The following is a 24,997-nucleotide window of genomic DNA, read 5'->3' on the forward strand; positions in this document are numbered from 1 at the left end:
AATAAAGAAATAAAATGAATAAAGAAAAAGGAAGATGACCAATACACATCTATTAAACTGAATTTTATTGATTGATTTATTACATGGTCTAAGAGTTCTGATTTGTATATGTCAGATATCACTTGGAATAATAGTAGAGTCGAAGTTAAAATGTTACAATATTGACGTGTTTAACATAACGAATAAACACACCATCGTCATATCATTCATTAAACAATAGAGTTGATCTACATTTCCATAGAGATTAATCTCTTCTGCCCCCATGACAACCATGACGCACCTAAACTCGAGCCTGTAACACAGCCTTCAACAAAACTTACAAATCAGCAATTGAAGGATGGATAATTGTGACTTAGATTATTTATCAATGTCTGATGGGGAATTAAACCCTTCGTTCAGATCAGATTTAACACAGTACACAGCAACAGTAGAAAGCAGAGTTAAAACTTCGACACTACATCTACAAACCAGCGACGGAGGAGCGTCTTGTAATATCGTAAGTATGAAAATCTATGTCTTTTTTGTAGCTCTTTAAATACGTTAAATTGTGACTAATGTACTGTATACTGTATATTAATATCAGTTCCCGCAGGTATTTAATCATTAGCTATGAATAGTGTTGGGCAAAAAAATGTAATACTCCTTCCAAAAGTAATTTTCCTAGCAATAGGCTTTCCTTATTTCTTTCTGGCAACAGTAATTAGTTACACTACTAGTTACATTACTTTTCTTTCACATCCCACAGAAGTTGTAATTGCATATTTTTATGAGGCGCCACGTATTTAAATCAAACTTCGCTTATCAATACATACATAAAACACGTGCATATACATATACACGTGCGTATATAAATTACTCACATATACATATACTATTGGATGTTCAATACATATATATAAAATACACGTGCACACTAATATGAAATCCATACCAATACATATTATGTTAGTAATGAATGCATATACACTTGGGAATAACTTGCATATACATATAAACTCGCTGCATGCAGACACACCTATACATAATATTATTACTGTAGCTAGTAACTAGTAACCCAACACAAGTTATTTGACAACCAAAAAGTGTCACAACAAATTTTGAACAGTATTTTATTTTGTTTGTGAAGTGTACTGTCTCTAAAATAAATGCCAAGTGCTTTGATATTTCGTTTCTAATGCAATGATAATAAAACATTTTCTTGCTTGGTTCACTGTATTTTTTTATGTACGTAGATAGATATGAGCAATAGAATATTGATGTTTTTACGTATCATATTCACCCAGTTATTTGGTGATGGATCAAGAACTGTTAAACTAGAAGATGGTTTAAATAAAGTAGAGATTGAGGTTGTGTCTGAAGATGGCTCATCCAAGGTGTACAGCATCGCGGTGAGCAAACTGTCCTCCAGAGCAGCACAGCTGAGTGATCTGACCATAGAGAGAGGACATGACCTTCACCCTGGCTTCTCTCCAGCGACCTACGACTACACGTGTGAGTCATTTCAGACCTACGGTCTATGAGGATTGGCGGTCTCATGGCTGTTCAGATGAAGTCATTGTGCTTCTGTGATTTAGGCTCTGCACGTTTTGACTGCTGTGAGGTGAGAGTCCATCCTCAGACCTTAGACAGGAGCATGCAGACTGCTGTGAATGACACTGCTTGCTCTGAACCCGTCATGTTAAATGCGGGAGAAACAGTCATTATTATAAAGGTGACGTCGGCAGATGGGGCCAACACTCAAGTAAGAACTAAATCTTGCCAGTGCCATAGTAAAATAGACAACTCCCCACAAGAACCACAGTGCTACCATGTTTTTACTTTAAACTGTTGTGTTTAATTTCATGTTACGTGCCTTTTCTTCATCATCATTTATAAAATTTACTAGCAGTGCCTGAGTGAAAACTGTCAAGGCGTGTATAGTAGTATGTCCATGATATTTTGGGGTTATATTCTTCCACTATGGAATTATCTTCTGATATAAACACAGAAATATATATATATATATATATATATATATATATTCTAATGGTTTATCAGTGCTGGGTAGATTATTTACAAATTGTAGTCCATTACTGATTCCAAATTACATGACAAAAATTGTTGTTAGTAATATAGGATAATCATGTACCATATTAATATAAAAACAGAAAAAGAAAGAAAATGACAATTAACAACATGAAGTCCATTAAACATTGCATTACATCAAGTCTTTCCAAACTGGGGTTCGTGATTTTGTTGAAAAGCTATTAATTAAATCATAAAAATGTAAAATTAAAATAAATAAATTTTAAAATAACATTCAAAATAATAAAAACTAAAAAGATGAAATATTTTATTTGTTTTCCTGCATGTCATGTGACCATTAACCAAATTCAGGGAATGTGTTAGTTAATTTATTAAAACATTTATTTTTAATTCTCAGTGAATATATCAGGTGAAACAGGTTCGGCTGACAAAAACGTTTGGGAATCCTTGTACTACATGTGTTTGAAAGCCTTTCTAAAGACATGGTAATGCATGGTTAAATAACCTACTGAGTGATCATTCAAATAAAAATTAATCAGTAGTTGATGCATTTTTGAAATGTTGAGAAAACACTTCTGACTATAGTGACTGGTCTTTGTGTGAATGTCCACAAAACTGGAAGACTTTCTAAATGTATATAAGCGGTAGGCTATTTTAAAAAGGAACATTTAAAAGATGAAAAATAATAATTTTTCAGCATCAATAAATTATGCATAATTTATTGCTATTGTGTGACTAAAATGTAATCATGTAATCAATAAGAAAGCAACTGTAGTGTGATTAAAATTATTTTAAAATCTAATACAATCTAATCACAAATCATTCATTTTTGGACTCTAAATAATCCAGATTACACATAATCTGTTTCCACACAGCACTGTGGTTTAGACTATACGATAGATCTAGATTTTCTTCAGCAACCCTTATGACAACTCCATGTAATAAAAATGTGATGTAAATAGAATTGATAATTCCCCACATTTTAAGATGGTTCTGTTACTATTTAGTAAACATAATGGCTACATTTAATACATGTATGCAATTTTTTGACATTTTAGCTGATTTAGCTGTTTCCATTCATTTATTCAGTGAAGCCAAGAAAAAAGAAGAAAAAAAAAACTAACAAAAATTATTTTTTAATAGGTTTACACTGTAAACGTTACTAGAGAGCCGGTTCCTCTAGCTGTGGCGTTCTGTGATGTGAAAGACCAGATGGAGTTCGAGTGTCCGGTGTCCCTAAGTGCCCTGTACAAACCCGTGTCAATACATCAGAGGTGAGAGAAACGTTTCTGCGGTCAAACCCTTCATACATTCAGACGTTCCCATTAGTGTGTGTGTGTCATGTTTGTATGCAGTGAACCAAAGACAGTATTTTCAGCTCCATACATTGACATGCTGACGCGGAGGTCAAAAGTCGATCCGTTTACCGAGCGTCCCTTGAGAGAGGGCTGGAAAGTTCTGGAGTCAGAGCTCGACCAGAGAATGTCTAACGCTCCTGTCAAATGCTTCTTCTCATATCGTGGTATGAATATCACTATAGCCAGAAATAAACATTTGTTAACAACATCTTAGCAATCCCATAGCTTTCAAAACTCTCTTCAGTCGCACCTAAATAACATTCAAGTCTTTCATTTCTTTGGCACGATTAACTCTTTCCCCGCTAAACACAGAATTTTGTGTGTTTCCGTGTGTTTGCTGTTATACACTCAGGGGCACTATTTCACATCTCCTGAATGAGTCCAGAATCTCCCGATCAAAAACACAGATGAGGAAGACAGAAACCAGCAATCTCATACATGAGCAGATGCATATGAAAAATAATGTGATAATCAACAATAAACAGCATATAAATGAATATTACAGAGTGAATGCAAGCTTTGGGAGTGCTGATGGAAGTGATCCATGGCATCTTTGCTTTGATCATCATACTGAATATAATCCAGATGTAGTATTTGATTTGCTCAGCTCATTGCTCAAAATTTCTGCATTCAAGTGTTAATAAAAAATAAAAATAAAATTAAAAATGCTTGAAGCTATAATAAAATGGATTTTTCATATAAAAGTAGAGGCTCTCTTCTTTAATTTGATGTGTTCAGATATTCATACAACAAAAAATGCTGGCGGGGAAAGAGTTAGATTGACTTTATTTTGTTATTTTAAAGGTGAAGTTTGGATTTCAAATAATTATTGTTCAAAAGACTAATATGATTATTTCTGCATGTGGGTTTTTAATAGGATGCAGGAAGCAGATGAGATATGCAGAGATTGGAGCACATGCAAAAGAGTGCCATTACAAACCGTCATCAGATCTAGACTCTGTGGTCAGTCTGACAGGTTCACTGCGTCTGGATTTCTCTTCAGAGATGTTTGTTTCTGTCTGGTTTCACACACTGGCAGATTGCTTAGTAAACAGTTCTACTCTTGGTCTGCTCTGCTCTTTGTTGTTTAAGAAATCATTTGTATCACTGCAGGAAGTTACAGAAACAAACTGGTACAGAAATTATTTTGCATCCTCAAGTAACACGGAAATAATGACTCATCACACACTTGAGGTAAGGACAGAACGCTGTGGTCTGGATGTGTGCGGCAATACAGAATATATAAAACTGCACCTGGTTCTTCCTGTTCAAACAGATTCGAAACTGGGAGAAAAGACTGCAGACGGCACTTGGAGAACATGATGTAGATAGTCTAATAGCCCATGCAGAGGAACACTTCAAACTCTACAAGAACAGACTTCCCAATCCAGGTAGACCTGTCAGAACCACAAATACCACAGCTTCTTAGATCCCGCTTCCACCTGCACAGTCTAGGATCGATCCAGTCACAAGGGTCCAAAACGCAGTGAGAAATGCATGTGTCCACAATGACTGAAGGAGCGTCATCACCTAACACATAACTGTGGGACATACTGAGGGAAAGAGTGAAACACAAGTGATTTCATCTTGCGGTGGAGGGTTAGTGGTCTGAATTAACTGAATTATTACGTTGTTGTTTCTTCAGGTGATGTTATGCAGTATGATCCAGGACAGTCACCTCTGGATCATCTGGAGCAGGCTGCCGTCCACTACGCTTCTGCCATTAAGGTTAAACCCCACAACGCTAAACTGCACTTTCTTCTTGGGCAGACACTAGAGGAGCACTACTACGCAACAGAGATGTACGGCTTGAAAAAGGAGGTAGGAAATGGAGACAGTAACTATGTTTCCATCCAAAGATGCAAATTTAAATTATGCGCAAAATTGAAATATCGCATAAAACATTTGCGAATAAAGCACCGTTTCCTTCCAACGAGTCAAAGAGAACAAAATAGTCACTTCCTGATATTCCTGACACTAAATATCACTAAGAAATGTAGGAGAAGCCACTGAATATAATAATTTTCATGTATGATAAATTACTTGCGCAACAGAGCGAGCAGACGAAACACAGTAAATGCGGATGTGTTACCAATTTAAGTGAACTTACAATAATCCTCACTAATGGATATAATTCCATTATAATGTAAATGCTTCTGTATCTGTCAGTACCAGCTCTCTCTGTGTGAGTGACAGCTGTCAGTTCTTTTTTCCCCCCAATTAGTTTATTTTTCACATTCATTTTTAAAATAAATAAGAAATTAATTTTGATAGTATATTTGTGTTGTGACTGCAGGGGCAGAAGCATTTAAGACATGTGCACTCACTAGATTGACTATTTGTAGTGTTAAAAGGACTCAGAAAGACTGAACTAGGAAAGATGCAGACATACTGTAACTCCAATGAGGGGACGTGAGGAAAAACACATTAGCATAGCTAGTTCAGAAAGGGGGAAACGGATGCTACATTAATTGAGATAATTATCTTTAATTATCTTCAAAAAATAAATTGCAGAAAGAAATGTGTTGTTTTTAACAGCGTTACTCTAAACATAAAAATCTGCATGGGGAGATGAAATAAACAACAATAAAGTCATGAACAGTAAATACCAAACATTTTCAGAAAAATGCTATTTAAGCTCAGAAGTGCTAGAGCAGCATGTGTGTCTGCTACTGTCTGAACACCTCAAACCCTTAGATGACGTAAGTGTTAAATCAACCAGATTTTACTCAACAGTGTGTATATATTAATATCGTTGTCATATGAAAGAGCCATATGCTATAATGCGGGTGCTGACTGTCTGAAATCCCACAGGCTCAGGAGGATGACCAGGATCTCGGCCAGGCCAAGTCTGCTGGGAGGCAGGAAGAGATCTTGGCCATCTGCAGGCTTCATGGCTTTCCTGGAACACCGACAGCAGAGAACCAGCTCAAAGCACTCGACACGGAGCTACAAGATCTCAGACAGCAGGGCCAGTCAGCGAAGGCTGATTATGTCCAGACACTGTTCCTCTGGCTGTCAAAAAAAGCTGGAAAGGTGCTTATCTTGCCTTTTTTTGGCCAATGAATCACACTCAAAGACTGCAAGCGTAAAAAGGCATATAAAAGAGATTAATGTTGATTGGCACTGCCTTCTTCATATTCTTTTTATATTTCGTGACAGGTGATTTCCATAATTATTGTGCAGTACTGTCACATACTATATCAGAATGTCAAGCAGATTGCTAGGGCTGGATTATTTACAATTTACTCTATTTAAAATGTAATAAGTTGTGTTATTTCAAACAATTTCAATTATTTTATTAAAGGAATGCAACTGATTACATCTGATAACTTTTCTAAATTTCTAACAAATTATTTCAACTGTTCAACTGTTTTTAGAAATCAAATCTTTGCACATGCATGGCAGGAAACACTGGCACATAACAATGCCTTGAAAAAAAAAAACTGTTATTAAACAATATTAAGTTATTATTAACCAATAAAGCATATACAAAAATCCATTCCTATTCCTATTAAAATACATCTTGAATGGTATTTCAAAAACAGTAGCATAGCTATTTAACGGTTTCTAATTTAAAATCTGTGCTTTAAAATTGTATTATTATAATCTTAATTCATGTGATGAAGGATTTTTTAAGGTTAACCCTGCCTGCTTTAAATGTTTCAAAATTATTAACAGTTAAAAAATATTTGTTCGAAATTTAGAAAAGTAATCAAATGTAATCAGTTACATTAATAAAGTAATTTAAATAGTTACACTACTTATTACATTTTAAATGGGGTAACTTGTTATGTGTAACCTATTACATTTCCAAAGTAACCTTCCCAGCACTGATGATACGATCATATCTGTTTTTGAAATATATAATAGCAGTACATTGTGACACACCCCTAGGCAGCAGCTCAGCAGGGCTTTTTTTAATCTATTTCTTTATATTCTGACTTTTTTTTTTTTTGCAAAATGTAATTGAGATCAGAGAAACTATGGCTTGCTTTCACTGCAGTGGTCCCAGTAGTGTTTGTCTGGTCTGTCACAGCAAGACGGCAGTAGTGTAGTGTCTGATGAGAAGTGTTGGCTCCATCGAGCCCTGCTGAAGTATCTGGACGCCTGCTCACTGAATGCAGACAGCTGGGAATATAACCTACACATGGGCCGTTTGCTGCTGCTGCAGGGGAAGAGCAATGAGGCGCTGCAGCACCTTCAGAGCGCGCTGGGCCTCCAGCCCCGCCAGCCAGCGATCAGGTGTGACCCATCAGACCGATGCATTTAGACTTTTGGAGTGTTACTGTGATTAGGGCAGTTGCTCCAGGTTGCTACCACTGGCATATTTGTTTCTAAAGTTAAAGCTGCAGTCCGTAAATTTTGCCTCTTTGTCGCCTTCTCTGTTTGAAACCTGCAATTGCAGTTATTTGTGGAAGTATTTTCTGTACGTGGGTTGTGCATCGGCACGACTCCTCAACCGCGGATGAATCTAATGTTTTGAGGAGTATCTGTGGCTGTCAGTATTCACAGATTTTCACTGTACTTCTGAATCACACATTGTACATCTTGGAAGTATGACCCTGGATATTGTCATCTGAACAAGCAAGTTACATGTCTGCCACTTGTGTTCTGACCAACTGAGGGAAAAAGCATTACAATAAATCGCGCTAGCAATGGTGATTAAATCTTACGATCGGTTAGCTCATATCACATCAAACCATACAAATTATTATTGTTAAACTTTGTTCTCAAAATGTTAATGTTAACAACATCAGCACAGCGTGACTTTTGAGTTTTCGGTGTGTATTAGCGTTACCTGTAGGCTACTGGTGACTACAGGTGAATCTCCAGTTGTCACTGATGATAGTCGTATATGGACCTTACTGGATTACAATCCGCCATCGAAATGATAAATCTAATTATTCCAGCTGCTGTGATAAAATGAGCCGCCACCTGCAGCATTACATGCAATATAGCTACCAGGCAGGACTCCTTCTTTACAGACGTGACGTAATGATGGAAAGATGAACGGCGGCATGCTTGTATTTCCTGCGAAAACCTACCAGTACCACTCAAAGTAGAAAACATTATTACAAGCTTACTGTTGTGAATCGGGCTAAGGTAAGGAGATCGTTTTGAACACTGGCTGGTTATGTACTTTATGGACTGCAGCTTTAATCTAAAGTGTTAGCAAAATTTCTTTCCCGTTAAGTTTGTTACAATGCATTATGGTATTATAATGCATTACTGTATTTTCCTTTACATCTGAAGTGCTCTTTGACTATAACACTGGGAATTGGGAGTATTCAAAGTCTAGTATGGAACAAAGTGTTTTATATTAGTCTGATTTGTGTCTGGACGAGCTCAGGTCAGGTGTTTGTTGTCAGTTCTTCACAAACATGTTTTTATGGTAGGTTTTATACTGGCTTGGCCCTGCTGCAGAAGGAAGAGGCGGCCGCGGTCAGCAAGTGTGAGGTTGTGATGCTCCTACAACAAGGCCTGGAATATGTCATGGCTCAATTCTTCATCTCACATGATCACAACGAGTATGTAAAAAGAGAATTCACATTTAGTCACTTTTACGGTTTTAATCCAGATATATTTATTTTCAGTTTACTTGTCTTTTTTTTTTTTTTTTTGCAGACAACAGCAGTGGGACGGTGGATATGATCGGTCAGTCGTGAATGCTCAGTTTCTACGTGGTTGTCTCAGTTTGGCAGCTTTGCTTTCCAAGATCTCATCCTCTGACCAGGCCATGAGTCCAGAGCAAGTCTATCACATGTATGTTACACAGACAAACACTTTAAAAGATATTTGCAACAGTTGAGACTTAAAGGTATAGTTCATCTAAAAAAGAACATTAGCTGAAAATGTACTCACCCTCAGGCCATCCAAGATGTAGATGAGTTTGTTTCTTCATCAGGTTTGTAGAAATGTGTCTCTGCATCAGTGTCTCAGCAATGGATGCTCTGCAGTGAATGGGTGCCGTCAGAATGGGAGTCTGATAAAAACATCACAATAATTCAGTCCAGTCCATCAATGAACATCTTGAGAAGTGAAAACCTGCGTGTTTGTAAGAAACAAATCCATCGTTAAGACGTTTAAACTTCAAACTGTCTCTGTAAGTCCATAATCCATAGTAATGCTTCCTCTGGTGTTCAAATCAGCAGAGAAATCTGCACAGATGAATCACCACATACAAGCTCTAAACAGATATGTGGCTGGATTTTGATGTGAGAGACAACAGGAGGTGGACCTTTGCACTGGAGGAAGCGTTATTATGGATGTTGGACTGGAAGCAGGGTTAAAAACATCTTGATGGATTTGTATGGAATACATTTTCAGCAAATTTTCATTTTTGGTTAACAATCCAATATATTTCCCTTTAATATGTAATAATACACTGATAATGAGGTATGTGGTTTCCTGTCCGCCCTTGAAATCTTAAAAAAGACATATGTTACTAGGAGCTCATGCTCTCTTAAACTGACTGTGATTTCAGTCGGATTCTCCAACATTTGACCCCGTTAATGAATGTCTCTAAATAAAGACAACAGTTGGCGTGTGCGTCGGTCTCTCTGGTGTTCCCACAGCGTCTCTGGGCTTGCGGCGCAGGGCATCAGCAGGTGTGTGAATCAGGGCGAGGTGCTTCAGCAGCTGGACTCGGTGCTGCTGGAGGCTCATTTTGCTCTCCTTCAAGGCCTCATTCAGCAGCAAAGAGATGGAAAACAGCCCTGGATAGTGAAGAGATGTCAGGCCCTCACAGCTTTGATACGGCTCTCGTCTATCGGCCCCTGTAGGGAGCTTCTGGACATGCAGGAGAAGGTAGACTGTATGTTTAGGAATCATAAAATCTAGCGATTCTGGTTCTTTAACTGCTTACTTAGAATTGCCTTTTATATTTGTGGTGAAAAAATATATTGAAAAATTAAATGTTATTTGATGCATCAGTGCCTACCCTGTTAAAAAAAAAAAAAAAACTGCATATGCTGGTTAGGAATGTTTTGAAGCATGGTAACTGGTCGTGAGCTGGTCCTAAGCAACTAGCTCCTACTCAGGACAAACTAAGGACCATCTTAAACCAGCTCAAGCCAGCTACCATGCTTCAAAACATACCTAACCAGCAAAGGTGTTTTTTTCAACAGGTATTGCCCCCCTGCCTGTTGCCAAATGTTAAGAAATTAATTTACACAAATGTTTAGAGGCATGAATGCAATCCATCACTCCTATATTAAATTAAAATATGACACAAAACATATTTTATTATATTTTATCATTAAATCGTTTGCATAGAATACCACTCATTACAACAACATTCATAACGTCTCAAATAATCAACAAATGCAAATATTAAACAACATTCAGTTAATCTTTTACTACACATGGTTATTTACATTTACATTTAGCAGACGCTTTTATCCAAAGCGACTTACATTGCATTCAAGTTACAGTTTTTACATTTTATCAGCTCTTGCTTTCCCTGGGAATCAAACCCATGATCTTGGCGTTGCTAGTGCCATGCTCTACTATTTGAGCTACAGGAAAGCTCATATAAACAACCAGTCAGTAATTGCACTGATATGAGTCACATAAGGATGAATACATTTTGGTTTCTTCCGAGTCAGACATGACAAAAGTAATAACTTGAGTCTGATTAATTCAGTAACCGCTATGATTTGTAAGTACTTTCCATTTGCTAAAATGAGCAGAGCCAGCAGTCATTGGTTTGGGAATCAGACTGCACAAGGCTGGATGTTTTCGACTGACTAAAAAGAACCATTTGGAATCGGACTACTGACAATGCTTAATGTTTCTGGATCACTAAACAGATCTGACTTATTTGTGTTTGAGTCAAATGGCTCACTTATGTGCCATATTTATGACCAGAGACACCACATAAAATGTTGATCATAGACCTCAAATTAAGCACAAACCTTACCAAATCTACCAATCACATTCACTCCATCTTTGACCTTTAACACTCTTGGTAAACAGATGCATTGTGGATTAAACATATAATGCATTTGAATATTCATAGACATTTATATATTTATTCCACAATCCATCTCTATTTACTGAGAGTGTAACAGAGAGGGAGTGAATGTGATTTCACCAAATAGAACTTGATTCTTGATCATCAAACTTGTTGAGGATTTGAGTGATACATTTACAGTTAATTTCAAGTTTAGACTTACAACCAGGGTTAAGGGCTTCTACACCATTCACCTATAATTTCCCTCTGATTTTAGAGCTAAGCTGTAATTAGGGGTGGTATATAGTTGGGACTGTTTTTGGAGACAAATGTTGTTCCAGGATCAACAGGAACAGGGTTAAGAACCACTGAGCTAATCAAATGTAGCTTGTGGATGAAAACAGCCTGTAGAATAATACTGTAGCCATTATACTAGACAATCATCATCATGTCAGTACTGGAGTTCCTCCACACGGTTAGCTCACTGTGCCAAACATCCAGATCGGGAACGACTTGTAATCATGCAGAACCGCATTTTGGAAATGTAGCTTGAACTATTCCTCTCCGTGCAACTGTTCAGCCAAACACTTATTAAACCGACAACAGTTTCGCTTGAGTGCATCAAACCCTTGAATTTCCATCTACAAACCAAACTCTTTAGTAGAAAAGCCTATAAATCAAAGGGTTCAAATCAAATCAAAGTTATGGTTTAAGCAAGATAGAGAGTCTAATGTCATGATTTGACTATATATATATATATATATATATATATATGGCTGTGTGCAGGTCTGTCAGATGGGAGTGCTGGCTTTGCCCCGCTGCAGTCGTGCTCTGTGTCTGCTGGGATTGGCACAGCTGGCTCAGAGCGACAGCCATGCAGCAGATGAACGAGCTCGGGCGGCGCTTACAGACGCCTGCCTCAGTTTCCAGGCCAGCATTGAGTTAGAAGGCTCCCATCAGACCGGAGAAGCACCCAAGCAGCTGACCAGTAAGTAGTCACTAATTCAGCCAAAAAAGAAAAAATGTAATTATTTACTCACCCTCATGTCAGTTTAGACATGTATTGCTGTCTATAAATCCATCCATCTATCCATCCTGCTGCTCACCTGGGGCCTCATTTATAAAGCGTGCGTACGCTCAGATTTGATCTTAGAGTGTGTGCGTACGCTTAAATCCACACCAGCGCTCATATTTGACATTTTATATGTTAATGAAATTAATTAGGAGTCATTTACAGAGAGCTAAAACCATTGAGTTTTGCGCAAGTTCAAGATCATTCATAGATTTCACATATGAAAGAGAGGTATACGTGCGTTTTCTGTGAGTACGTTAATTCTATTAAATCACATGTATGCATAGTTGAGAAATGATCGTAAGATCAAATTTCGGATGGTTTCTGCACAATATTTTATAAATGAGGCCCTGATATCGGGTAGGATAAGTCATGTTTTTTTCCCTCCAGCTCCTCCTGGGGATCCCAAAGTGTTCCCAGGCCAGCTGGGAGATACAATCCCTCTCTATTTTTTTTAATTCATAACAATATTATGATGGTTTTATGGAGGTTTGAAGCTTGCTAATCTAAATCATTATCCACTTGGCAAGTTCTTGGCAGTTTCAGGATTCAATTGGCTTTATTTGTACGGTTAAAAGGCTTTACATTACCAAAGCATTACATTAAAATTTAGAAGAAAGGTTTGATAAAATAATAACAAGAACCGAACACAATTATGTGTTTTATTTCAGTGTTACTGGTGATGTTATTGAGCGGTCGGTGGTCCTGACAGCCAGGTTTGCGTTTGCTGAGGTTTCTCCTAGCAAGTCTTTTTCATGGTTTGTAAAGTGAGGAAAAGGAGGGCACCAGTAAAAAAGTGATTCCACTTGATTTAGTGTGCAGTGGGGGAACAGTCTGTTTGTGTCTGCCTGTCTGTGTTCACCGAGTCTATACATGGTCAGGACTTTTGTTAGTTTAAGGTTAGTTACAGCGCTCAGATATTCTGCCAGTTCATAACAGAGACTTTAAGCAACAGCTGCAGAACCGCAACTGAAAGTGAACTGTCAACTGCTGGCCAAAGAATGCAAAGATCACAAAGAGGAGCATTCCATCATTCATCAGTTACAAAATTAATAAACTAATTAATTGATTAAAAAGTAAGGAAAGGGTTGCTTTTGGCATTAAATGATAACTTGCTTTAGTCAAACCCCATACGATAACACAATGTTATCTAATCTGTTATATAAATCAAGCTATTCTTCTGTAGTAGACATTACAGTACATTATGAAGTTGCAGTTAAAGGGCACCTATTATGCAAAATTCACTTTTACATGTTGTTTGGACATACAGTGGGTACGGAAAGTATTCAGACCCCCTTAAATTTTTCACTCTTTGTTATATTGCAGCCATTTGCTAAAATCATTTAAGTTCATTTGTGTTCCTCAATGTACACACAGCACCCCATATTGACAGAAAAACACAGAATTGTTGACATTTTTGCAGATTTATTAAAAAAGAAAAACTGAAATATCACATGGTCCTAAGTATTCAGACCCTTTGCTGTGACACTCATATATTTAACTCAGGTGCTGTCCATTTCTTCTGATCATCCTTGAGATGGTTCTACACCTTCATTTGAGTCCAGCTGTGTTTGATTATACTGATTGGACTTGATTAGGAAAGCCACACACCTGTCTATATAAGACCTTACAGCTCACAGTGCATGTCAGAGCAAATGAGAATCATGAGGTCAAAGGAACTGCCTGAAGAGCTCAGAGACAGAATTGTGGCAAGGCACAGATCTGGCCAAGGTTACAAAAACATTTCTGCTGCATTTAAGGTTCCTAAGAGCACAGTGGCCTCCATAATCCTTAAATGGACGACGTTTGGGACGACCAGAACCCTTCAAACTGAGCTATCGGGGGAGAAGAGCCTTGGTGAGAGAGGTAAAGAAGAACCCAAAGATCACTGTGGCTGAGCTCCAGAGATGCAGTCGGGAGATGGGAGAAAGTTGTAGAAAGTCAACCATCACTGCAGCCCTCCACCAGTCGGGGCTTTATGGCAGAGTGGCCCGACGGAAGCCTCTCCTCAGTGCAAGACACATGAAAGCCCGCATGGAGTTTGCTAAAAACACCTGAAGGACTCCAAGATGGTGAGAAATAAGATTCTCTGGTCTGATGAGACCAAGATAGAACTTTGGCCTTAATTCTAAGCGGTATGTGTGGAGAAAACCAGGCACTGCTCATCACCTGTCCAATACAGTCCCAACAGTGAAGCATGGTGGTGGCAGCATCATGCTGTGGGGTGTTTTTCAGCTGCAGGGACAGGACGACTGGTTGCAATCGAGGGAAAGATGAATGCGGCCAAGTACAGGGATATCCTGGACGAAAACCTTCTCCAGAGTGCTCAGGACCTCAGACTGGGCGAAGGTTTACCTTCCAACAAGACAATGACCCTAAGCACACAGCTAAAATAACGAAGGAGTGGCTTCACAACAACTCCGTGACTGTTCTTGAATGGCCCAGCCAGAGCCCTGACTTAAACCCAATTGAGCATCTCTGGAGAGACCTAAAATGGCTGTCCACCAACGTTTACCATCCAACCTGACAGAACTGGAGAGGATCTGCAAGGAGGAATGGCAGAGGATCCCCAAATCCAGGTGTGAAAAACTTGTTGCATCTTTCCCAAAAGACTCATGGCTGTATTAGATCAAAGGGTGCTTCTACTAAATACTGAGCAAAGGGTCTGAATACTTAGGACCATGTGATATTTCAGTTTTTCTTTTTAATAAATCTGCAAAATGTCAACAATTCTGTGTTTTTCTGTCAATATAGGGTGCTGTGTGTACATTAATGAGGAAAAAAAAAATGAACAAATGATTTTAGCAAATGGCTGCAATATAACAAAGAGTGAAAAATGTAAGGGGGTCTGAATACTTTCCGTACCCACTGTGTATATATATATATATATATATATATATATATATATGCTGTCACTTAATACACAGATCTAACAAAGATGTGATTTCTTTCCCAGCTGTTTAACTAAACAGACATAACCGACTGTGTTTTTGTAACTTATGCATGTTTTTAACCTAAACTTGTGAGAAAGAGAACTTGGTTTAGTACTCACATGCTGTGTGACAGCCGCTTTCTGTGTTCGCTTCAGATGTGTGTGCTCAGAAAACCATATATCAGAAGTTTAAACTGATATGGCTTTAAAACGCATGATTTCAGCACGATAGACATGATAATCAAAACCAAACAGATGTTTTTTTAGCAGTGTATCTGACGTACGAGCTGTAAAGGCACAGCCCTGTTCTGGAAAAGGGGGCAGGAAGCATCAGCTCATTTGCATTTAAAGAGACATGAACGAAAACAGTGTGTTTCTGCTTCCACTCAAAGTAGGCATTTTCAAAATGATATAATAAATGATTTGTGGGGACACAGACACATTCTGGGGACACCTGAGACTTATATTACATCTTGTAAAAAGGGGTCATAATAGGTGCCCTTTAAAGCCACGTATGTGCAATAAAGCTTGGTGTAAAAACTGTTTGTTTTTTTTATTATTTATTTTTGCAGAGTGCTGTTGCCGCACCATCAGCAGCTGCTAAAGTCCCTAATCTCTGTTTGAGCCACTACTTCTGTCTAGTGTTTTAGATCATTTTCTTTATATATTTTAATCATTTGATTTGGTCTGATTGGAGTTTTATTCTGGGGTTTAGCTGGACATGTGTGTCATTGGGTGTTTGTCCCATGGTTTATAAGTGGATCCCAGACATGATGGGTTCCATAACCGAATAATTTTTAGCCCGATTCTGATTGGGATGTCAGTATTTTTCTTAATAGCAGAAGAAGCTCTTTGTGGTTTGTCAGGTCTCAGGTCAGTTTCCTGTGTTGGAGATGTGCAATTCAAGGGACATTTTGTCTAATTTGAAGTGATGATGTTGGTCTTGGAGGTCTAGATGCCTTTGCCTCTTTAAGAAGAATCGCTTTATGTATTCCCCAATTGTAAGTTGCTTTGGATAAAAGCATCTGCAAAATGACTAAAAGTAAATGTAGATGCAGCTGTAAACCTTCTTCTATGAATTACAGCAGCACCAGACAGTTCTTAACATTGCATTTACTTATGAGTTATCAACAAGTGGCTAAGTAAATACAATTTTGAAGGGAAGTTCATGACCAGTCTTCTGAGGACAGTTTATGCTGGAATTCATGACAAATGAGGGACTGCAAGATGTTTACACAATCAAGTGTCTGATATGATCTTTTTAGTGAGGGAATTTACGTCATAAATAACTCTTTAGACATTCACTTTAAATTTGAAAATGTTTTGCATTTAAAGGGGTCATGAACTGCCTGTTTTTATTATTTTGCACTGTTTTCTGTGGTCCATTTATAATGTTATCAAGATTTTTACATCAAAACACATACATTAAAAGTAATAAGCTATTTTCTGTCCTGTTTTTAACCCCCTCATAAAAAAATACTCTGTTTGAATAGGTGTGGAGGATTGTAGACTCAATGCCCACTGATATGATTGGCTAATAGTTGTGTATGTTTAACAGCCTACATTCCTCACAGATAAACGCTGCTGTGATTTAGGTTAAAAATGCATAAGTACTCAGTACATATCAAATTCTGTAATAACAGACAAAGCAATAGTGATCACGTAATGAAAACAATCAAGGAATAACTGACGCAATCTGCAACTTATTTAAAAAAAAAAAAAAAAAGTTAATTCACTCTTTCCAGAAGGAAGGCAATGCAAACACTGAAAACACGTTTGGTTTCTAGATGCGTTCGCCTTCCTTGTAAAAATTACACGCACGAATCGTAGAATTGGTGGGTGGGGCTAAACAGGCAGTGATTTAGAATCGGTGGGTGGGGCTAAACAGACAACGATATAAATTCTGTGGGCAGAGCTAAACAGGCAGCGATGTGGAAGCAGGCGTTGATGATCTTCTGCAGAGGTGGTGCTTATCTACACTATTACATCACAGAGTAAAGCATTCCACAAGCTGTCGTTTTGGCAAGTTTTTAGATTAACAAGAAAGTTTTGAGTTCTGAAACTTACAGGATGTTTTTATATTACAATGACCTCTTATATGTCAAAAGATCAAGGGAATTTTGATATCTCAGTCCATGACCCCTTTAAATTAGAGCAGACATGGTGGAAGGATCATTTAGATGCAGAAAAGGACAAAACGGTCAAGCATGAAGCTCCGGAGCCCAAACCAGCGGTTAAGTCATCCGAGGCTCCTGCAGACGGGAAGAAGCGGGCAAGAGGCAGAGGAGCTCCAGCCAGAGGTGTCCTTACATCCACAGTGAAGACCTCTGCTCCTACACGAGTCAACAAGACAGCTACAGCAGCTGCTCGGTGAGCACAACACATCACATCTCACCGCACCGGTCCAAAATATCTGGGAATACTGAGAAGACCACAGATTGCTTTCCTTTCACTCTTCATTGTGAACGACAGGGAAAGCATTGCTGAGACTACACACAAATACAGCACAGCCTCCTGTACCTTTACAACTAGTGGTTCTTATTCACAAATGATTGGTACTTTGATATTTCTCTCATCAGAGGGAGGACAGGAGTGCATCTGGTCACCAAGAGTGATGGAGCTGGAAAGACAGCAGGCAAATCAAGCATTAAAGCTCAAATGTCTTCTTGTAAAAGCCTTCTTCAGGAGAAACCAACGACTTCAGCAGGTTTGTTCAGACTCTAGGCTCGACTTAAATGGCTGAAAACATGGCAGCATGTATTGTTTACTATGTTCTGGATTCATATTATGACAATTGATATTCTTCTCAGTGGAGGTTGGCAAGAAGTCCTTTGTGCCAAGGCTAGGCTTAGCCAGGGCTCTGGCGCGAACCGCCGACTCAAAGAAACAAGCCTGTCATTTCTACCAGGAGGTCATTGACATGGCTCCGGAGGTGAGGGTCTTGATTAGCATGTAATGACACATTTCACATTTATTGCATATTATTGCATGTATTTTAGGTGCACGATGCATACATTGAGCTGGCCAATCTGCTGCTGAAGGACGATCCTCTGGCTGCTGTGGACGTTTACAGTAGATTCCCGCTCAAGCCTTTCTGCGAACAAACCTTTGACGATGCCTTCATAACAGGAGAGATCGTGCATATTCTGATGAAACATGAACTGTATGAGCATCCTCAGCTACTGCCCAACCTGATAGCGCATGGAAAAGTCATGGGACTCGGTATAATCTGCTCTTACTTCAGCTATATAGCCATTTATTTATGAAATTTTCACAAAATCTTTTACAAAATTTTGCTTTAATCTGAGTAATGTTAGTGCTGAAAGTAAAACATTCTGCTTTTGTATTAAAAGGATGTCTTGACAAATATATTGAAGCACTTGAAGGGAAGTTCATGACCAGTCTTCTGAGGAGAGTTTACGCTGGAATACATGACAAATCAGTGGATGATGAGGAGCTGCAAGACTTCTTCAGATTCAAGTGTTGGATATGAAATTCTTAGTTTGGAAATGCCTTATTTAAATGCACTCTGATTATTAAACAGATGATTTGGTCAAAATCCATTCCGGCATCGTGTGGCATAAATTTTCAGTCAGTGTGAAACAAGATATTCATCAAGAAAAAAATAAGATGGGACGACAGAGAATTGACTGGATCTTGAGAAGTGGGCATTACAGAAAGAGAGGAGGAAGTGTGACATCAGCTCGATGAAAGACAAAATGTATATTTTTAATTCGATTTTTTCTGTCATAAAATAACTTCACCATGGTGTTAGAGGCCTTCACATTGTGCATAAGAACACCGGCTAATATCACAAAGAATTATTGTTTTCTTAAAAAACACAAACAAAAACTCAAATATAATTGCACATATGGACTTAAGATATACCTGTGGCATGTAAACAGTCATCAGATATTCCAATCTGTTTGGGAATAACAGCAGAGATGTGAAGTGCAGTTCAGTCAGACTGTGTTGAGTTTGGTCACAATGAGGACTCGCACAGACTGGTCAAATGAAGAGCAAACACAGAGGCCCTGTTTATCCGGGCTCCAGTCAAGACTGGAAATGGGTTGTGTGGAGACAGTGACGTTCTGCAGGAGATTCACAGAGCCAGCGACGCCCATGTCTACATCGTCCGCACCCTTTTTAGTCCTCTGGGCTGGATACTCACTGTGACAATACAGAAACAAAGATCCATCAGTAAGAACATTAACGAAGCGCTCTTCAGATGTTAAAAATATCATCTCAAAGAAATCACTTACTATTTCCATAGATGCAGATTACCGGCTCCACCGGCTGTCATGAAGATGTCGCGGTTTTGAGGCAAATGCCTCACTTGCCATATTGTAGACTTGTGAGCCTGAAGTACAGAAAGCAAATGCTAAACACTCTCAAAATCCTCCGTTCACACAGTTTTTCTATGTAAACGTGTGTTAGACGGACGTGTATGACCGTTGCACTCGCATCTTTTGCAGTATCTCGTATGAGTGGCGCATTTTAAAGACGGGGCGAGTGTTGCAAGTTTTGTGTAACTGTTTTAACAGTAAATGTTCCAAACGATGATTTAGTATGCAAAAGCATGATATAGCTATCATAAAGTGTCCCTTGTGACTCGTGCGCTACAGTCCAAGTCTTCTGAAGCCTTTGTGTGATGAACAGACAGAATTCAGTCATTATTCAGTGAAAAATCCTCTTTATAGGTTTCAAATATTTGTTATCATATATTGGTTTGAAACCTTAGTTATCATATGGCTTTAGAAGAATTAATATAGCGCACAAATCTTATATCGTACTTTTATGCTGCTTTTCCATCATTTTTAAACTTGAAATCTTCAGTGCTCAATTATTGTAAATGCATGAAGGCGAATGAAATTGTCATGATCATTCTGCACATAATTAAATAAATCAAAATCAAACAGTTACTATTCCCTTCCATTACTGATCCTACTCTGTTTAAGCTGAGCTGAGTCTGGCCTACCTTTTCCGACACTGAAGCGAAGCCTTTGGTGGGGTGCTGGGTCCTCATGTCAAACACATGAAACTTGCCCTCTAAAGATGTCGCCACTAGTTTGTTCATGTTGATGTCTTTTCTGTCAAATTCAACAGAGCACACCTGCCAAAGACAAAAAAACACACAGAGGTTCTTATCTGTTACACTACATCTACTCAAAACTAGATTTCTCCCACTATAATGAAGCAGCTCTCTACACCGGACAGAAACTGTTTCTATTCCTGCTCAGCCACTTTACAATCCCTTGAAATCAGATCTGATGGCTACATCAATGCCAGCTTGTTACATTTATGGTCTTTAAATTTACACAGGTAACGTTCACATGCATTTCAGAGGAGCGTGAATGACTAGATGACACTGGCCGGGGGTTATCGGTAGATGAAGTGTACTTGAGCACACAGCTGACCGCTCTCTGGTTAGTGAACACTCACGGTCTACACAGGCAGATAGACAGCACTGATTAGGTGTCCGGAGGGGTTTAATAATGTACACTGAAATAGTTTTGAGGAAGCAACATGCAGAAATCAGTAGTTATGTAACGAGCAAAATCAGTTTTGGGGAAAGTTACTTTTAAAAGTAATGCATTACAATATTGTGTCCCTCTGTGAAAAAGTATCATACCAAGAGTGAAATGAATAAGCCTCAGGCTGAAGAAAATGCCTCTGCACTTAATCCCAATTTCTCTCAACACAGGGACAGTAAACGTGTCAGTGAATAAACAGGAAAACAGTAACAGTAGCTTATTTGAAAAGGTAACTGATATTTTCTTGTTAATTTAATGCGTTACTTTACTAGTTAATTGAAAAAGTAATCTGATTGCGTAACTTGCAATGCGTTACCCCCAACACTGATCAAAATATGTGACAGTTCAAGACGGTTGAGGCGTTAAATGAATCGCGATAAAGCTGGTGGTGGGGGTTTATGTGAATGCATCTCTGAGAGGAACTGACTGTCTTCAGGAAAGTTTTTTTTTTCATCTTGTCTCTGTATAATGCATATTAAAGCTGTGTTTATGCTTTGTTTACACGACAATCAAGGAAATGCTGTATCGCTGCTGTTCCATAAGCGCCACCTGCTGTCCGAGACTGAATCAGCGTCTCATTCAGCCCATCTGCTGTTTTTGTTTCACTCAGATGTTTTATGTAGGATAGTTTCACAAAGCTAAAGCTAGACCATTCTGAGATTTCTAAATTATACATCTAATTTAAATCAAAAACTGCTCATGATGCATGTCTGCAGCATCTGTGTTTGGATTATGATTCATTTAGTTTTGTTATTTGACATATTTCAATTTCCCCAAAAAATTTGCAGCATTTTGTTTGAGAAATAATGAAAGGACATCTTTTCATTTTTAATGTCTTAAATTTTTTTTTTTTTTTTAATTGTTAAAAAAAAATCATACCGTGAAATATCTTCAATCACATCACAATTGTGAATCGTTACATCCCTAATCAAAGCGCATCCAAGTAAAATATGTCTTACCCACTTACCCCATTTTTGATGTTTGTCTCCCATCGTAGAGACATATTTCTGAGATCAAATAATTTGATGTCACCATTGTCGTAGCCAGCACACACACAGCGGTCCTGGTCATTGAAAGCGTGACCTGGAGATAAAACACGCGGTAACACTTTATTTTAGGGTCTCTTAACTAGTTGCTTATTAGCATGCATATTACTAGAATATTAGGCATTTATTAGTAGTAATTAAGCACATATTAATGCCTTATTCTACATGACCTTAGTCTACATCCCTAATCCTACCCAATACCTAAACTTAACAACTACCTTACTAACTATTAATAAGCAGCAAATTAGGAGTTTATTGAGGGAAAAGTCATAGTTAATAGTGAATAAGTGCTCCCTATTCTAAAGTGTTACCAAACACGCTAACTTCAAAACACACACAAACAGATTTTATTTTAAATGACATTCTTCGAAGTATACGAGGGCCTTAAACCTCTGAACAGACTTCAGTGTGAGTTAATGAGCCGGCTTCTGCTCCTTTCGACCAATGAACTTGTGATTTTCTGGTTGTTTGTGGCTGGTTTTATCAAATTATGTTTATAGAGACTGCATTCACATTGTATTATTTTCAATGATGTTTAAAAGACCATTTTTAAATACAGTAGGGCTTTTCACACTTGAAATAGTTAACCTTGAGGAAACAGAATCCAGGGTCATCTCACTTCATGTTTCACACTGCTCAGAATTTACCTTCGGTTAACAATGCATCCTGGGTATTCATAAGCTGGCGTTTCCCACTGTATATTCCTCAAACCCGGGTTAACGTGCTTATTTGCATATTTGGCATGTCAGTGTCATTGACCTGTTTATGTAAGAGCTCTAGCGTTGCACATCCTCATATTATGTACTGCAGACTGTACTGTCATGTTTTTCCTTGAATGGACATTTCAGACTATAAAAACGACGATAACCCAGGGTTAAGCACACTATGAAAAGCCCTCAAGATATTTTGAGATTCTGCATGACCATGAGAACTCAGAATGAGAGTAAAACATCAAAACAAACCTTTATTCCTATGTTGGGACACCTTCAATATGAGTCACAAAAACACGCACCGAAAGCAACGGTCCAGCAGTCTCTCTTGGTTTCTCCCTCCATGGGCTCCATGTTCACCACAGGCGTGTCTTTCTGCCTGGAGTCCCACACTTTGACTGTGCCTGTTCATAAAACCACACACATGTGGTTATCAAATTATCATTATCAGATGAGAACAAACAAAACGTGAACTGAGCTGAAGGATGACATTGCTGTCTCCTGTAGAGCTGCTTCTAGCTGAAATTAATTTGTTTCTTAATAAAAATGAACTTTCCACATTTATTGAGCTGAACAACAACACTACTGTCATTCCTCAGCCGCTCTGAAACTAGCTGTACTGCATAAAGCACCATAGAAATCAATCAATAATAATAAAACATTGAGAATAAACTTTTTCAGTGTCAATTCCTAGTCAAATAAAGTACATTGTCCATGTATGCGTGATCAAAAGGGGTCCTGTTTTCAAAAGCGATGTGCAAAGTAAGTCTAGTCACCATCTCGGCTCCCAGTGACGATCTCAGGGGCCCCGTCACCGATGCCCAGTCCCCCCACTCCATCAATGCTGTTGATGATCTCCTTGTGAGCTTTCACCGAGTACACCGGGCTCTCCGGCACCTCCAGATTCCTGCAAAGCAAGGTTTGATCTCAGATCGCACATCACTGCAGCCGTCTCTGCCGGAAACACGGATGAAAACCACAAAACAACCAAACGTTATCCTACCAAACATTCAGACTGCCGTCAAAGTCTCCCGTGGCCAGATGCCTCTGCTGGAGAGATGTGGCTCCAAACGTCCCGCACTTGATCGGCTTGGCTTTTTCTATCTGGAAGAAAGGACAACAAAGCAGGTTCATAAAACATAGTGCTGTCAAATGATTAATCGCAATTAATTGCATCCAAAATAAAAGTTTTGGTTACATAATATGTGTGTGTGCTGTGTATAATCGTTATGTATATATAAATACACACATGCATGTATATGTGTAAGAAAAATATGTTACGTTTATATAATTAAATATATACTTTTATAGAATATAAATTATACGAATATATGCGTGCAAATATATATATTATATATATATATATATATATATATATATATATATATTTTAAATATATACTGGATTTGTATGTTTTTATATATACATAATATACACAGTACACACACATATTATGTAAACGAAAACTTTTATTTTGGATGGGATTAATCATGATTAATCATTGGACAGCAGCCTATTTATAAAACACCACATATGGCACTGCAGGACGGAATAAACAAATATGGAAATAGTTTCTCATCATTTGTAATTAACATTTCAATTCAAAACAATTCACGATAAAGATTATTTGCACACCACAACTGCCAAATGAATGAATGAATGAATGAATGAATGAAATAAGTTGCTGTCAAAAATAGCCCCCAAGACAGACAAAAGTTTGAACTGACCAATTAAACTAAGTTTAAGGCATTTTATATTGCGTCTCTGAACGGGTTCTTAATAATTTCATTTTAAAAGCAATTTTTTATTATTTATCATGACAGAACGAGGCCCGTGTAAACAAACCGCTTCGCTGTTGCCATGACAACCAGGCGTTAGGAGTTTTCTAGAAAGCGGCTAACGCTAATGAAAGTGGCTCGGTCTTCACATGTTTGCTGTCCAGCTAACGTTAAATATATCTGACCTCTCTGACCAGCTGCAGCTCGCCCTGCTGGATCTCGTAGATCTGCAGGACTCCGGTTCCTCGGGCGAAGTTTCCCATACAAACAAACTTAGCGCTGCACGGAATCCACCTGCTGTCAAACACCGTGTAGTTCAGACTCTTATGGATGTGCGCGATAATCTGAGGCTTCTCGAGCGCCGCCGACATGTTGATTTAATTATCAATTCAATTAAACAGCGGAATCCTGTCAGTTTTAGCAGGAGAGACTACAGTAGTGCTGCTCAAACAGTGCGCTCGTGTGTTTCCTGTTGCGACAAGGACCCTCCCACAACACATAGCTGGCATGCTCCAAGCCTGAGCAAAATCAGCTGAAAATCTTTACCGTGCGGATAGATTATAATAATACTGTATTTAATACAGA

At 38.3% G+C, this 24,997-nt stretch overlaps 2 protein-coding genes across 6 annotated transcripts; one reads left to right on the plus strand and one right to left on the minus strand.

Moving 5' to 3' along the window:
* The first annotated feature begins 106 nt into the window (after positions 1 to 106).
* Positions 107 to 18,850, plus strand: LOC131551945 (uncharacterized). Of its 3 annotated transcripts, XM_058795204.1 has the most exons (20): positions 107 to 496; positions 1,284 to 1,491; positions 1,575 to 1,741; positions 3,169 to 3,299; positions 3,381 to 3,547; positions 4,261 to 4,346; positions 4,497 to 4,577; positions 4,660 to 4,774; positions 5,029 to 5,204; positions 6,198 to 6,419; positions 7,423 to 7,628; positions 8,783 to 8,914; positions 9,012 to 9,149; positions 9,926 to 10,193; positions 12,127 to 12,328; positions 17,498 to 17,714; positions 17,924 to 18,051; positions 18,155 to 18,276; positions 18,344 to 18,566; positions 18,698 to 18,850. In XM_058795204.1, exons 1-20 carry the CDS (start codon positions 338 to 340, stop codon positions 18,835 to 18,837), a joined length of 3,288 nt encoding a protein of 1,095 aa, XP_058651187.1. In that variant the 5' UTR covers positions 107 to 337; the 3' UTR covers positions 18,838 to 18,850. The 3 variants fall into 3 exon arrangements, with proteins under 3 accessions (XP_058651187.1, XP_058651184.1, XP_058651185.1); XM_058795201.1 differs by having other exon boundaries at positions 4,261 to 4,577; XM_058795202.1 differs by having other exon boundaries at positions 4,261 to 4,577; positions 9,962 to 10,193.
* On the minus strand, positions 9,009 to 24,954 carry dnaaf10 (dynein axonemal assembly factor 10). Of its 3 annotated transcripts, none has more exons than XR_009273851.1 (10): positions 24,598 to 24,954; positions 23,638 to 23,738; positions 23,411 to 23,541; positions 22,937 to 23,038; positions 21,846 to 21,961; positions 20,323 to 20,457; positions 19,607 to 19,704; positions 19,233 to 19,514; positions 9,249 to 9,369; positions 9,009 to 9,140 (listed from the first exon to the last, which is right to left on the minus strand). XR_009273851.1 is itself a non-coding variant. In XM_058795205.1 (8 exons), the coding sequence occupies exons 1-8, from the start codon at positions 24,781 to 24,783 to the stop codon at positions 19,307 to 19,309; spliced, it is 1,077 nt and encodes a 358-aa protein (XP_058651188.1). In that variant the 5' UTR covers positions 24,784 to 24,954; the 3' UTR covers positions 18,976 to 19,306. The 3 variants fall into 3 exon arrangements, 1 of the variants encoding a protein (XP_058651188.1); XR_009273852.1 differs by lacking the exon at positions 9,009 to 9,140 and adding an exon at positions 9,151 to 9,169; XM_058795205.1 differs by lacking the exons at positions 9,009 to 9,140; positions 9,249 to 9,369 and having other exon boundaries at positions 18,976 to 19,514.
* Between the last annotated feature and the right edge of the window lie 43 nt (positions 24,955 to 24,997).

This window comes from Onychostoma macrolepis, chromosome 13 (genome assembly GCF_012432095.1).
Source record: "Onychostoma macrolepis isolate SWU-2019 chromosome 13, ASM1243209v1, whole genome shotgun sequence".
In the NCBI taxonomy this organism is placed as follows: domain Eukaryota; kingdom Metazoa; phylum Chordata; class Actinopteri; order Cypriniformes; family Cyprinidae; genus Onychostoma; species Onychostoma macrolepis.